We start from the raw sequence: 16333 nt of genomic DNA on the forward strand, positions 1-16333 counted from the left end.
AAGAATGAGATCACCTTCCCCACAGGGTATAAGAATAGAACTTTTAAAATTTAAATTCGGCCTGTACCTTTGCAGGTCAGGAGTTTTCTAAAGTGACTCAAAGTAGAGCTGGGGCCCTGGGAAGTAAATGAAGAAGCTTTTAATATTACAGCTCAATTATGTAAAATACTGTACACTGTAAAAGGTCTAGAAAACTAGAGCTTCAAGTCATGTTTTAAAAAAGCCATTAAGCTTAATTGAAAAACCAAGTATAGAGTACAAAACTGCCACAAGGGCCACGGTGAACCCGTGGCGTCGAGAGCCCAAGTCCTCTGTGCAGCCATGGTCGGTGGAAATGTCCTGTTGACCTGTGTGGACACAGCCTGTCCAGCCTGGGGTGGGGCGGGGGCTCCATTTGGGCCCCTTGTCACTTCGGTATCGAGCTGGAACAGGCTGCAGAGGAACCAGCCGGCATGAAGGATTAAGTTGGACACCTCCGCTAACCCCCAGCCTTCAGCCTCGGGGTACTGGTACTTCCTAGGAGCTGCTTCGGGTTGTTGTAAGTTCACTTGTTAAACACTCCGTGGTAGCCCCTTACAGCTTGATCTAATGGTGGTGGTTCCTCTAGCCCTCTCAGGTACTATGGCCTGCAGAGAGAAAAAAGACGGTAAGTGAAGTTTCACATATCAGGTTTATCCATCTAAAGCTGCAGAAGCTGAAGTCAAGCTTAATCCTTCAGAAGACAAGACACCAAATACTAGGAAACCTGTGAATGGACTTGGTAGGAAAATCCAGACTCTACAGGTAGAAGAACTAAGTCATTCTTCTCCAAGGTCTTAACTGAGTCCTAGGAAAACGTTTTCTGCTGACAAACGGTAGAACAGGAAACAGTATACCTCTTATTTCACTGGGTGCTGTAGACGAGCCATTCAGCTGGCCTTCTCTCACGATCCCTGCTAAACAGAACACACATCAGTATCAGATAATATAACCGAACAGTTAAAACTTAGTACCAGGAAAGCAGCCAACTAAAGGGAGGTGAAAGCACATGGTCTGACTAAGAAGAATGAGGTTATTTACTAATGTACAGTTAGGCAGGGGCATAAACCAGGTTAGTCTTCACACTGTTGTACTAGATGATAGGGAAGCACTGAGGTCCCTGAGAGCACTAACACTCCTTGTGAAACAACAAGTGTGTCCCTAACTAGTCCAGAAGGCCGAGCTCAGGTAAAGACAACTCCAGCCAGGGACAGGAAGCAGCATGCAAAGGGGCAAATACAACCAAGCAGAAGAGTGATCAGTAGCTGAGCTAACACGCCCAAGGTACAGAATGGGCTGAGGCTTGCTATCTGATACAGTGCCACTGGCCACATGTGCTGTTTAGTTTTAAATTAAAAATTGTGTTCCTCAGGGACTTCCCTGGGGGTCCGTGGTTAGGACTCTGCACTTCCACTGTGGGGGGTGTGGGTGGGGGGTGGGGGTTGGGTTCGATCTCTGGTTGGGGAACTGAAATTCCACAAGCTGCATGGTGTGGCCAAAAAAGAAAAAAAGTCTGTTTCTCAGTCACACTTAACTACACTTCAAAACTCAATGGCCACGTGTGGCTTGTGGTTACAGTACTGGACGGAGATGATAGAATACTTCAGTCAGTGCAGAAAATTCTGTTGAACAGCACTGGAATAAATAATGTGTAGGAAGAAGTTTAAAACTGAATACACGGGAGAAAAGAATAGTGGACAGAAACATGGACAGCTGGAGTAAAAATAAGCACGAGACAGCACTCGAACACACAAACTGGGATTCCCCTCTCGGAAAGCACTACAGCAATATTTATCAGCCACTAAAATGTTACCTTTGATCTAGTAATTATACTGAGAATCCATCCTATGAAAATTACTGGCAAAAGGGAAAACTGCAGGGATGAAGATAGGTTCACTGCAACAGTGCTTACAGTAAAAAAACACTAGATATTGCCTAATAACGGGAATGATTAGATGACTGTGACAGCAGATTATAACACAATCTTTTACTGGCTGTGAAGACTGCAGCCATGTGGGGAAATATATGATATGTATCACTGAATTTAAAAAGTACCAGGACTGTATATAGCTTTTGTTTACAACCATGAGGAAATGCACAAGGAAAACTTAACTGATATATACCAAAGTAACTGCTTTTGTGATAGTAGTGAATTATAAAAGAATTACCTTCTTTTCCCCATTACTTGATTTTCCTGAAATAAATGTACTTGCAGCCTACAGAATCTTTCAACCTAAGTAATTTTCACTATGCAAAAGTCTGGACACAGCATAATGCCCAGCACAGAGCAAGAGCTCAGGGTTATAAAACAACAGCAGTGAAAGACCTCTGACCTCTCACTGGTATTTATCTATAGACTCAAAACATAACTGTGGATGGAAGGTAAATTTGACTTGAAGTGCTTTTAACCTAAAACTGCTCTGCTAGATTTCAGATCACAAACTTCAGCTGACCATTCTAATTAAAGCCCCTGGCCACATGGAAAATCCTTGATGCTTAACAATTCACAGTACCCTAATGAGTGGTAACTTCATGGGGAGTTGCTCTGCTAGGAAGCCCGTGCAGCTAAGGACAGTCTATGCAGCTTTGCAATACTTCTCATGACTTTTGTCAATAAAGACTTAGTGTAGGGAAGAGCTGTCCAGTGGGATTTTGTTCTCTTCCACATTAGCATCTTCCCTGGCTAGAAGATCTCAGAACGCAGATCAAAAGAACGATCTTGCCCAGTGGAAAGGCCTACTGAGAGTCCCACCTATGGGCAAACAGTAGAAAAATCTGGAATATTGCAGGACAGCGGAAAACATCCCCAAGAAAGATTAGCAAACTGCTTTCACAAAAAAGATAAATTGGAAAATTTCCGTTTTTAAGGGCTTTTAAAAGTCTTCTGGAAAATGGGTAGACTTAGTTTTCAAAATGTTTAGTTATGGTGATGCCTTTTACAAATCTTTTTCCACCAAAACACAGCCATGGATAATTAGTTTGTGGAATTTCTCAACACAGGAGAATCCCATTGCATAGGACAAGTTATCTCTATATTAAACTACTCATCCTTTAAGAGGCCCCTAAGATGCATTCAGATTGACTATGAAAATGCATATTAGCAAATAACTTTTCAAGAATATATTCTACATAACAGCAGCAAAGTTTCTTTGGAACTGTGTGGTGAGTCAGAATTGGCCATACTGTGGGGCCCAGCTTTATTCAAACTAAGGTTTTAAAAAGCATTCTCCAATTTAGCTATACCAAAATGCTTTGCATTTGGTAGAAGCTTGCATGGAGCCATTAGTAAATGGAAACTTTTAACGCATTTGGCTTTCTTGTTAGAATTGAGAGGTAAAATGTCAAGTGAATGGTACCCCTAACTTGACTTTAATGCCACAACAGTTTCCACATAACACTTTTGAAGCTTTTTTTTTTCTGTTTATAAAGACAAAGCATAACCATAAAAAATAGGATTTTCATATTTCATAACATAGGAAAAAATATTTAAAAAACACATTAACTCCTACTGGCATAGAGATAACCACAGTTAATTTTCTAAGCATCATGTCAGGCATTTCTCTATGTTGTTTAGTCGCTCAGTCGTGTCCAATTCTTTGCAACCCCATAGACTGTAGTCTGCCAGGCGCCTCTGTCCATGGGATCTCCCAGGCAAGAATACTGGAGGGGGTTGCCATTTCCTCCTCCACGGGATCTTCCCGACCCAAGGATCGAACCAGCATCTCCTGCATTGGCAGGTGGATTCTTTATGGCACCAGAGAAGCCATAAAGCATACCAAATTAAAATAGAAAATAGCTACTATCTTGTACGCCAGGGACTGGGGTACAAAAATGCATTTTACAACCTCCATTTTTTTTTTTCCACTCACAATATTACATCTCTGACATTATTTTGGGCAGTAAAGGCATTTTTTTATTTTATGGCTTCATACGTATTTAATAATTTCATCAATTAATAAATGGTATATTTACAGAATCACCTATTTTCTGGAACATTTTAGGTTGCTTCCAATTTTTGCCATTTATCTACAACCCTGATTACATCCCCACACCTGTGCAACTGTGTCATATAATTGTACAAGTGTCCAGTGATCTCCTTTAGGAGAAATTTCTAAGATAGATTTTATTGAAAGGGATTTCTGGGCCAAAGGTTTTAAAATTTTGAACATATTCCAAATTTGCCCTTCAGAAAAGTTGTACTAACTTTACCTTCCCACCAATACTGCACAAATATATTTTTTTCTCACAGCCTTAGCCAAAAGGGAGTTACCATTCTTCTCTATTTCTGAAATCTAAATTCTTTTTAAAAATTTATTATTTGGGGGGTGGGGTGCCCCGGGACTGTGTTGCAGTGCACGGGCTCAAGAGTGCACAGGCTTAGTTGCCCCTCAGCATGTGGGATCTTAGTTCGCCCACCGGGCATCGAACCCACATCCCCTGCACTGGAAGGTGCATTCTTAACCACTGGACTGCCAGTGAGGGGACGGAAGTCCCTCAAATCTAAATTTCAACTGCATTTCACTGACTAGTCTAACCTGAAGACTAACCATGATCTCCCTTCATAATCTGGTTAGGATTATATTCCTCATCTTGGTGATGACCTGACCCACCACAAACACAAGAGGCTGAAGAACAGCTGCCCTCTGACCCCTCTTAGTCTCCAAACGCAACTTACCTGACCTTCCCCTTGTGGAGATCTCACATGTCAGTCGTTTGAAATATTCTGGAAGGTCAGCATAGTCATTTCCATAGGAGATGACCTTAATCCCTTTGTCCAGCATGTTTTCTCGAAGCTTCTTGAACTCATCCACATCTCCTCTCCGAACTAGCATGAAATGTTCTAAGTCAGATTTATGCTTGACAGCCTCCAGAAAAAGGGCTTGGAAAGTGGTGTCATCCACAGTCCAGCCACAGCCCAGGAAGAGGAATGACTTGTTTTCATAGAGTTTCTGAATCTCTCTCTGGTAGGAAGAGAAACCACATGTGAATCACGCTGTGAAGACAGGTCTGAAACAGAAGAATCAACAGGGTCGTAACTGCTGCATCTAGCAGACTGTGACGACCGATGAACCAGGATTAAGAGTCAGAGGATAGATACTCCCATGAAGGAGTATGATCTCACTGTTTACTGCTGTAACTTGATGACTGTTGTAAAATTGTAACTTTACCTGGCATTCTCCTGCAGGGTCTCTATTCAGGGTCTCATTGGTCTATATCTTACAGTTTATTTTTTAGATCTGCGTGCCCAGAGGCCATTAAGGCAATCAGTAGTCTTCAATGTATCTTACTCTTTCCCTTTTCTTGACCATATCTGCTTTTTCTGCTTTACAGACTGAGCCATGAATAACCAGAGAAGTCCATCACCAGAGCTGCTCAAAGAAAACCCGACCCTTAGAACACTAATGTACACGTGTGTATGTATTTTTTCATGTACGTGTGTATATACTTTTAAGACATTTTTTAAAGATTGTTTTGATATGGATCATTTTTAAAGTCTTGTACTGAATTTGTTACAACATTGTTTCTATTTTATGTTTTGGTTTTTTGGCCACGAGGCATGTGGGTTTAGATCCTCGACGAGGGATCGAATCTGCACCCCTGCATTGGAAGGCAAAGTCTTAACCACTGAACTGCCAGGGCAGTCCCTGTGTGTACACATTTATACACACATGTATGTACATATATATCACACAGACCACATATGTATAAAGTATTAGAAATGATTTTGCTTAAGGGATCACTCAACGTCAGTTATAGATAAAGCTGTATCAGATGTCAGGGAAAGAACGGGTGGAAAAAAGTCCCCTTGTGCTTCAGAAAACATCACATTTTCTTGGTCTTTTTTCACAAAGTCTCTATTTTATTACCCTATTCAAATTAAAACAATTTTTTTCCAGTGATCAATAAGTGAATGAATATGGGATTCAATACAAAGCCACCACCATTTATATAAAAACTCTTTAGAATGTATGCTCTAGTAGTAACTGGTCGGTGAAAAACTGCACAAATTCGTCTTGGCATAGAGAGGGTTACTAATACCATGTGTGTGTGTCTGTGAGTGCTCAGTTGCTCAGTCGTACCCGACTCTTTGTGAACCCCGGCTCCTCCGTCCATGGGATTTCCCAGGCAAGAATACTGGAGTGGGTTGCCATTTCCTACTCCAAGGGATTTTCCTGACCCAGGGATTGAACCTGTGTCTCCTGTGTTCCTTGCACTGGCAGGCAGATTCTTTACCACTGTGTCACCTGGGAAGATAATACCATATATACCAAATGACGAATACAAATGTATATTCTTTGTATGTGTAGACGATGCCAGTAATAGTGCCATCTGCTGGCTGTCAATCAAGAACAAAGTAAAACAACAGGGCCTGACACCTGAAGAGATGTCTGAAATTTCCCAAGATGGCATACACATCCACAAGCTAAGAAGCACAGGAAAGAATGCTTGGCCTTCCAATTTTAACTGATGAAAAGAAACTGTTAACCCTGGAAGCTCAGTGGTGTGCTTAGAAGGTTCCCAGGAAGGCTTTCCCGAGAGCAGCTAGGTCAGCACCACTTACCATAACTTCAGTATTCCTGAGCACATTCTGATAACCAGCTGGGTGAAGGACAATGCCACTCGGGTTGGTGTAGACCCCATGGATGTGTAAGACGCTCAGCTTCCGCTTCTCCTGAGCCCACTCAAGGACCTGCACAACATAAACATAGCTTAACCAGGTGGGCAGGCCTGAGCACCTGCTTCAAGGTCCTAATGGGCAAGATACTCTTTTGAGGACCAGGCTTCTGACACAACTCTCCAGCTTCATGATATCACAGGGCAAGAATGTGGTCCCTTAATGTGGCCTTTGTACTTCAGGCATGACAGTTAGGAATGATGGCAAGTCTGGTAATTTCTCTTGCAAAGAAACAGTCAAAAATCAAAATGTGTCATCATGTGCAGAAACCATAGGGGCTCTTTCCACTGGTGATACACATGACAGCCATGGATGGCCATTTCAGTAAGGATCCCCAAGACATCAAGCCTTGCAATGACTCCCTGGTCTAGTCCCCTTTCACACTTACTCCATGCTTGGCCATAAGGCTGGCTTTAGAAAATGGGGCATGAGCAAACAGGAGAAGCTTGGAAAACGTTGGCACAGTGTGCCTTCTCTTTTGCTGCTTTTGGAACCCAGCTACCATGTGAAGAAGTCTGATGGCCCAGCCAACAGCCCACACCAACAGACACACAAGCAAGGTCATCTCACACCACCCAGTCTGGCCACCAGAGGACCACAGTCATGTGGGTAGCCTGCCAAAACCAGCAGAATGGCCTGCGGAGCCCATTAGCCCAGCTCAGGTGGCAACTTCACATTATTGTGGGCAAAAAAAGTGTTGTTTTAAACCACAAAGTTTTCAGGGTGATTTCTTGTGCAGCAATTGATAAGTAGTAAAAAATCACTTCAGTCACCTGTGAGTTACCTAAGAGGCCACCAAGGAAGAACGACCACTTAGATGCCAATGGTAAGGACCAACCAGGTCCCATGGTTTCCATTTTCCCAAGGACTTGAGACAGTATAAATTTGTTTTTATAACATTCTAGAGAAATAAGGTATGGATTAGGGAAAAAAGAGGCACAGAGATTTAGAATCACAAGTATTACTAGGCTCTCTCTTTTTTTTTTTATCTGTATTTATTTTTGGTTGTACTGGGTCTTCATTGCTGCATGGGCTTTTCTCTAGTTGCAATGCGCAGGTTCTCATTGCAGTGGCTTCTCTTGTTTATGAGCATGGGCCCTAGGTCTGCAGGCTCAATAGTTGCAGTTCCTGGGCTCTAGAGCACAGGCTCAATAGTTGTGGTGCACAGGCTTAGCTGCTCTGAGACATGTGGGATCTTCCCAGACCAGGGATTGAACCTGTGTCTCCTGCATTGGCAGGCAGATTCTTTACCACTGAGCCACCAGGGAAGCCCTAGGCTCTATTCTGACTACCAGTCAGTGGCTTTAACACTTTAACTTCAATACTGCCCCTAATGTGGACTAACTACAAAAGCAAATCTTGAGACTCCGAGATGAAAATGAGAAGAAAAATTTCAAGTCTGATAGATATCCTTAACTTTATTTTTTGGCTGCACCTCGCGGCATGTGGGATCTTAGTCCCCTTACCAGGGATTGAACCTGCGCTCTCTGTGATGAAAGCATGGGTTCTTAACCACTGGACCACCAGGGAAGTCCAGGAAATCCTTAACTTAAAGAAGACTCTTATGTGTCTGACGCTGGTCACGATTTTCGGAGATTATGTCAGAAACAGGATGGATGTTGTTTCTTGCCATTCATTTTCAAATTTCATTCAATTGTTTATTCATTCACAAAATATTTACTGACCACCTACTAGTATGTGCCAAGTGCTTTCTTAGGCATCAGGGTAAGAAGGGCTGACATGGTCCCTGTCCAAATGGAGGTGCTATTCCTCTAGGGCAGACAACAAACCACGATGAAAATGGAAAGTTATGACACGTACTCCATTGAAAAACTGAATCCAAAAATAAGGGTGGGTCCTTTTTAAATTAGGGTGGTCAGAGAAGACCTCTCAGAGGAAGTGATTCACAAATGGAGTCTTATGGGTGAAGAAGGAGCTGGCCATACAAAGCATGGGGGCAGCGGGTGGAAAACACTCCAGCCAGACAAAACCAGTCTTCACAGCACCATTTCTCTGAATTGGATTTCCTTTTACAACCTGACTTCAAGGCCCGCAAAACCACAAGACTGGTATCACAGCCACTGCTCTGGCCAGGGCAGTGCTGTGACGATGAGTGCCAGTGGGGGAAATCACTGGTTTGTCCCAACTCTACTTAGATGGGCTCTAAGTGGGACACAAAGGCAGGTTCCCAGGAAAACAAAGTATACAAGTAAAATTACAAAAACTGCAGGGCAGGACAAATGAGACCCAGTGGAGATTTATAATCCTTTTTTTTTTCCCCTCACCTTCAATCATTAAATCTCTGACATCTTTTTATGGCAATGAAAACATTTTCCCTTTCATGGCTTCAGTGTACTTCATCAATCAATTTAATGGTGTCATCTATAGACTCTCCTGTTGGTGCTAGATTTCCAACTGCAAGCCCTGGCGACCACTGTAATACAAGCCTTCTCTCATATGACATAGGTGGACGTCTATCATTTCATACTATGAGAGATGACTTAGGCATAGTATGGACTACGTTAAAAAAAAAAAGTCTGCTGAGGTGTCCTTTACAATTTAGATCTTACAGTTGAAGTGGCTTCCTGTAATCCTGCTTTAAAATTGGGTGAAACTGTCCAAACTCACAGAACTGAACACTTTTAAGATCTGTGCGTTTTACTGTACATTGATTTAATCTCAAAAAGCAAAAATCCAACCAGGGGTAAGAGTCTCCCTCTCTACCTTTCCATGAATAGAGTGCTATATAACATCCGAACCAGAAAACAGTTATTTCTGATGAGGATTCAATCTGCGGGCTTGAAGAAGAGACAAGCTAACCCTTTCCTGTTTACCTTCTTCTCATCAGTAAGGTCAAGGGATTCCAGCTGTTTGCCCTGATCTGCTGCATACAGTTCCAGGAGATTGTCAAAGTTTGTAGTTAATACCAGGGCTCCATTTTCCATCAGGTGGAGAACTGACTGAAGTAGCTGCTTTCCAGAATCTTCCATCTTTGACTCCAAGTCATCAAATACTTCATATAAACAGTCTTTGAAAAATGTGGATCGGACATTACTAGTACGCTGCGGAGGGATATAAAAGGGAAAAGTTAGTTCTAGGCATTTTGGTAGGTCATTTGTTTTCATTAAATAATAGCAACTTTTTGACAAGTACTTTGTACTTACAGGTAAAATACTTGTCTCCCTTACAGGGTGGATAGGATACGTGCCAAGTGCCAGCACAACACTCAGCCCATATCAAGTGACCAGGACTATTACATCATATGCAAAGCAGCATACACTCTGTAAATAGGCATATTTATGAATGAAGACAGTGGGCATGGCTAGGAGAGGTGACTGTTAACAGACTAGAAGAAAGCTGAGGTAGAAAACAGAGCACCAACCACCCTTTAAACAGGCCTCAGGTCAGAAGACAACACTTTCTGTTAAACTTTCCTTTTCCAGGGAGTAACCACTAGACAGCTCTTAAGGTGGTTTAACATGTCTTTTTCTAATCCCAGGTGCTTTTTACAGATGCTGATGGATAAAGCACAGTGGTTTAGCCTCTCCGTACCTGTTCTTCCCTGGTATAATCCAGCAACTTGTTTACAAGTCTTCCAGGAAGAATACTTATTATATGATAAAAGGTTTCCAAAAACCTGCATTTTGCAACTGGTAAAAATACCAAACACTAATCAGTTCTGAACAGACTCCCTATTTCTTAACATATGGTTCATTTAAATAACTGCTTTCCCAGCTTTGTTTTGAATACATGTAATATCTCTGAGGACTAGTGAAGAAACAGAATATCAATCTCAAGTGAGAAGTTGGCTCTCTAATTTAAAAAACCAAGCAATCCCCAGGACCAAAGGAATCTGAAACAGGGAAGTAGCTATGTAATGTGCTATAATAAATATCTGATCCGTATCTTATTCCTGCAACAGCATTCCTTAGATAATATCTAAGCAAGAATCAGTTCTTAAAGGCCCCGTTATTCCCTGTTCAAACTCCAAGTAACTGCAGCTAGCTGCTAGATAGCAGACAAGCAATAATCCTTCTGTTAATCCTCAAAGCAGCCCCCTTACCTTCCTGGTTTCACCTGTATACCGTCCTAACAGCACTGTGCTCCAATAAAGATCTGGTTCCATGGAACCAGGTAAACAGATTCATAAAACATACTTCAATTTGCCAAATGTACCTCCTATTTTTCAAAGTGCTTTATAAAAATTACCCAGTTTTTCATTATATCTGCCAAATAAAGGGTAAATTACTTTCACAGGAGAAAAATGACAGCACAGAAGCGAAGCTGTACCTCTGCGTGGTGATGACACACCCAGGAGTTTATCCGGTTCTGCTGATCACTGTTCTATGCTGCATCTATCCCGACTCTGTTGTCAGTGGGCTCAGCCTCCTTTCCAGGGCTAACTGGATGGTAGAGCCCACAGTTTATGTGGCTAAGGACATGTGTCACATTTTTCAACTTTTGCTCATTCTCTTACATCATGGCATAAATTATTACACATCACATATTAGCAGCCCATGAACAACCAACTGGGGACTCTAATACTTAATCAGAGTTAATGACCTGATCAGAAATAAACTCTAGTTACTGAATTTTACTACGTACAAGTGAAAGTGAAAACGTTAGTTGCTCAGTCATGTCTGACTCTGCGACCCCATGGTCTGTAGCCTGCTAGGCTCCTCTGTCCATGGAATTCTCCAGGCAAGAATACTGGAGTGGGTAGCCATTCCCTTCTCCAGGGGATCGAATGTGGATCTCCTGCATTGTCGGTGGATTCTTTACCGTCTGAACCACCAGGGAAGTCCCAAGTCAACTACTAATGAATGTCATGCACTTTTCTCAATTTGTTATCAAAACTATGATACCCCTTTAATGTCTATCAAAATTACAATCCATTTATCCTACAATCTTGCAATCTCACTTCTGGGAATATATTCCACAGATGTAATTACAAACAAATAAAATGATTTATGCAACATTATCACTGCTCTGTTATCTGTGACAGTAAAAGACTGGAAACAAGCCAAGTATCCACATACAGGAAACTGGTATGGAAAGACCCAGGATATATTGTTAGGTAAAAGAAACAAGTGCAGATCGGTATGTCTAGAGTGCTACCTGTTGACATGGGGGTGGAAGCAGTGAGGTAAGAATAAATAGAATCCTATTTGCTTGTTTTCACAGAAAGAAACACTGGAATGATATTCAAGACAGTGGTGACCCATAAAAGGCAAGTTTGGGGAAAGGAGGTGTGTGGATGCAAGATGCCATGATGGATGTTAAACCTTTTTCATCATTTTGATTTCTGCAATGTGTGTAAACAATACCCATTCAGAAAACCAAATTTTATGTTTAAAATTAAACAATATATATTGTGACATTAAGAACTGCCTTGTTGTCTCTCATACCTTCATTTTGTACTCTGATGCGCGCGCGCACACGCACGCGCACACACACACACGGTTAAACAGCAAGGTAATCCAGCACCAATTTAATCATTATACACACAGAGAGAAACACCTGGGTATACAATCAGGTAAGCATGGGTGTGGGATATACTTCCTTGCTTCTAAGAAAAGAAATACAAAAGGTTAAAGCCTGGAAATAAAAATCATGAGTCACATGTTTTAGCTGACTATCCTTGGGTCCTACTTCTTTTGGTTATTACATTTTGCATCTCAACACAGAGAGGAAGGAAAGCAGCTGCTGGAGCAGGGTCAATTCCCTCAGACTTGGAGTGAATCTCTTCTCTCTTCAAACAGGTGACCCTAGAACTCAGTTTCCCACCAGTGGCCTAAGTAAAGACAAAGGAATGAAAACAACTGAGATGCCGTGGTCAAAAGGAAATGCCGAACTCCCACACAAATTGATGGACATTTTCTCACTCATTTAAAACAGTGGACCACATCCAAGGTTGCTTCATTTCCTCCTACCCCATAACTCTCATCCTTCCGATCCCAGACATAGTAAAAAAACAACACAAAAAGGTTATTAACATTTACCGTGTGTTATACTATGTACCAGACACTTCACATACAGAAAATGTTCTCACTTATTTTTCAAGTGGGATAAGTAACATCATTCCAGTTTTACAGAAGCAAAAATAGATTCTGAGACGTTAAGCAATGTGCCAGGGTCCTGGTGCCTTTAAATGACAGTCTTTCTGCTTCTGAAATCCAAGGTCTTTGCAATGTCATTTCCCTACTGTAAGAAACTGGCTCAGTGGATAGCCCTTTTTGCCTTGTCATATTATTATTGTTTGTTAAGATTCTTAAAAGAACAAACAAAAAACTCCAAAATCCAAAAAAGGACATTTTCAAAGACACACAAAAGTTAAAAAAAAAAAAAAGAGGATAACACACCTTCCCGGTAACCATTATCCTATTTCAACAATCATCACCCATGGCCAATCCTGCTTAACCTAAACTCCCTTCACCATAACCCTAGCCCCCTTCACTGAAATTTTTCCAAGCATCATATCATTCAGATACTTCAACAGTTTCCTAAAAGATAAAGACTCCTGCTAACATATAAAAAAATCTGCAATATCACTATCACAACTTAAAAAATGCAATAATACCAATTCCTTAATAGCAAGTACCCAGTGTTCATATTTCCCCAAATGCGTGTGTGTTGTGTTTCTTATATATCTCCTATTGGATTGGTTTTCAACATATGGCCCATGGATCTTGTGGTCCCTAAGATTCCTTAAGAGATCTGCAAAGTCAAAATTATTTTCATAACAACATGAAGGCGATACTTGTCTTTTAAAATTATGTTGATATTTGCACTGATGGTACAAAAACAATGGGCTTCCTTTGTGGCTCAGCTGGTAAACAATCCACCTGCAATGCAGGAGACCTGGGTTCAATCCCTGGCTTGAGAAGATCCCCTGGAGAAGGGAAATACCCACTCCAGTATTCTGGCCTGGAGAATTTCATGGACTGTATAGTCCATGGGGTCGCAAAGAGTCGGACACAACTGAGTGATTTTCACTTTCATAAAAGCGATGATAGGAAGAACTGTCGGTGTCTTGGTGTGACTCAGGACTCAGGGAACCCAGCTTGCCAGTTACCACAGTGTTCTTCACTACCAAAGACTTTCAGTAAGAGAAGAATGCCAGTTTCACTTAAGAACGCCCTTAATAAAGCAGTAAACATTATTAATTGTATTAAACGCAGACCCTTGAGTACATGGCCTCCTAATATTCTGTGTAAAGAACAGGAAGTACACATGAACCACTTCTGCAGACTGGAGTCTGATGTGGGTCTTGAGGCAAAACACTGGTGACTATTTTGAGTTTTAAGCTGAACTAGCCACCTTTAGTCATCAAATCTCATTTTTACTTAAAAGAATGACTGGCAGACGAACTATGACTATTCAGATTTGAGTATTCTGATCATTTTTGCAAAAATAAATGAAGTGAGCCTGTCATTTCGAGGAGAAACAACCCAATGATTGCTGCCATTGCTGCCAAGGATAAAAGCTGAGCTTTCCAGCAAGAATCAGGTTTCTAGAAAATGTTTACCTGCCACCATGAGATGACAGCTTCCAAATACCTTTGTGATGGGACTGGCAGTGGTATTAGAGGATGCATTTTTTTGTATGTTATAATGAAATGGGTCAAATTCTAGAATAAGAAGATTCTTCTAAATGCAAGATGGATCATGCAGCTTAACGCATCAGAGTAAGGCAAGTTCAGATTCTATATCGCCACTGCTGCTGCTGCTGCTGCTAAGTCGCTTCAGTCATGTCTAACTCTGTGCGACCCCATAGACGGCAGCCCACCAGGCTCCACCGTCCCTGGGATTCTCCAGGCAAGAACACTGGAGTGGGTTGCCATTTCCTTCTCCAGTGCACGAAAGGGAAAAGTGAAAGTGAAGTCGCTCAGTCGTGTCCGACTCTTAGCGACCCCATGGATTGTAGCCTACCAGGCTCCTCCGACCATGGGATTTTCCAGGCAAGAGTACTGGAGTGGGGTGCCATTGCCTTCTCCGATATCGCCACTGACATGGCTATAATCTGACTTTCAGATTCCTTATGGCTATTAATCTCCAGGAAGCCATCACTTAAAAATTTTGGTGTAGTATCAACAACAAATATCTACAGTTATCCAAAAAGAACATTAAGATACTTTCCTCTTTACCAAGTGCGTACCTGTGAAACCTCACTTTTTTCATACAGTTACACCAAAACCCCACAAACACACCGAACTGACTACATAAAGCAGACGTGAGGGTCTGTTTTCTATTAGGCCAAACACTGAAGAGATTTGCAAAATGTGAAACAATATCACTCTTCTCACTTATTTATTATTCTTTTTCACTATTTTTGTTTTGAAAAATATAGTTGTGTTTCATAAACATGTTATGTTAGCATGTAACAGGTTTATTATTAAGAGAATTTACTATTTTTTCAATTTCTAATAGTGAATATGAAAGAGAGCTAACCCACAGAAACAAAAGCTGTTTGAGATTCTCTACAATTTTTAGGAGTATACCAGGGTCTTGAGACAAAAAAGTTTGATAATTGCTGCTCTGCTGGAACTGACAATTACACTTTAAGGTGAATAATAAATCTTCATCCAGAGATAATCAGTTAGTCCAGTTTGTTACTTGGTTAGTATATACTGACACTGACTTTAAGTTCTCTCATTACTTTCAACGGAGAAGGCACTGGCAACCCACTCCAGTCCTCTTGCCTGGAAAATCCCATGGACGGAGGAGCCTGTTGGGCTGCAGTCCGTGGGGTCGCTGAGAGTCGGACACGACTGAGCAACTTCACTTTCCCTTTTCACTTTCATGCATTGGAGAAGGAAATGGCAACCCACTCCAGTGTTCTTGCCTGGAGAATCCCAGGGACGGGGGATTCCGTCTATGGGGTCGCACAGAGTCGGACACGACTGAAGCGACTTAGCAGCAGCAGCAGCAGCATTACTTTCAATTGTAACTAACCCTACTAACAAGGTCGTGCTTTCTACTCTCTGGAGACCATTCCAACAGACAAGTGGCATGGCAGACAAGTCCATGCCACCGAGTCTTCCTGGACTAATACATGATACAGCACTCTTTGTCCTCACGAGCGCTTTCTCTTCCCCCTAGAAAGACAACATTTTTATTGACACCTATTTAATTTTTATCGGGAGTACAGCTGCTTCACAACGTTGTGTTTGTTTCTACTGTATAGTAAAGTCAACCAGTTACATGGACACACATACCCCCTCTTGTTTTGGATTTCCTTCCCATTTAGAGCTTTCCAGGTGGCTCAGACAGTAAAGAATCTGCCTGCGATGCAAGAGACCCAGGTTCCATCTCTGGGCTGGAACAATCCTCTGGAGGAGGAAATGGCAACCCACTCCAGTATTCTTGCCTGGAGAATCCCACGGACAGAGGAGCCAGGCGGGCTACAGTCTGTGGGCTCGCAAAGAGTCAGACACAACTGAGCTACTAACACTTCACTTAGGTCACCATAGAGCACTGAGTAGGGTTCTCTCAGCTACACAGAAGGTTCTCATTGGCAACATTTTTATTGACTGGCTGACATACTTCTTTAATACTTTTCCCTTATATTTTGGGGTTATATAATTTTTAATTACCGTTTTATATGACAAGTTCGTATTTTTTTTGAACATTAAAAAAT

General features: G+C 41.7%; 1 protein-coding gene across 8 annotated transcripts in view; it reads right to left on the reverse strand.

The window, feature by feature from the left end:
* Positions 1-124: 124 nt before the first annotated feature.
* The window catches only part of SIRAL1 (SIR2 antiphage like 1), a 44937-nt gene continuing 28728 nt past the window's right edge, over positions 125-16333 (reverse strand). For 3 of the 8 annotated variants that reach the window (XM_081535029.1, XM_081535025.1, XM_081535027.1), the window contains 5 exons: positions 9529-9756; positions 6581-6709; positions 4694-4979; positions 876-932; positions 125-626 (listed from right to left, as the gene is read on the reverse strand). In XM_081535029.1, the coding sequence (XP_081391155.1) occupies positions 613-626; positions 876-932; positions 4694-4979; positions 6581-6709; positions 9529-9756 (714 nt within the window). In that variant the 3' untranslated portion in view covers positions 125-612. Of the gene's footprint in view, positions 627-875; positions 936-4693; positions 4980-6580; positions 6710-9528; positions 9757-16333 lie in introns of all 8 variants that reach the window. The other 5 variants (XM_081535028.1, XM_081535023.1, XM_081535024.1 and 2 more) reach the window with 2 other exon arrangements.

The sequence above is a fragment of the Giraffa tippelskirchi genome, chromosome 10, assembly GCF_054371585.1.
Source record: "Giraffa tippelskirchi isolate mGirTip1 chromosome 10, T2T-mGirTip1v1.2.pri, whole genome shotgun sequence".
Taxonomy (NCBI): Eukaryota; Metazoa; Chordata; class Mammalia; order Artiodactyla; family Giraffidae; genus Giraffa; species Giraffa tippelskirchi.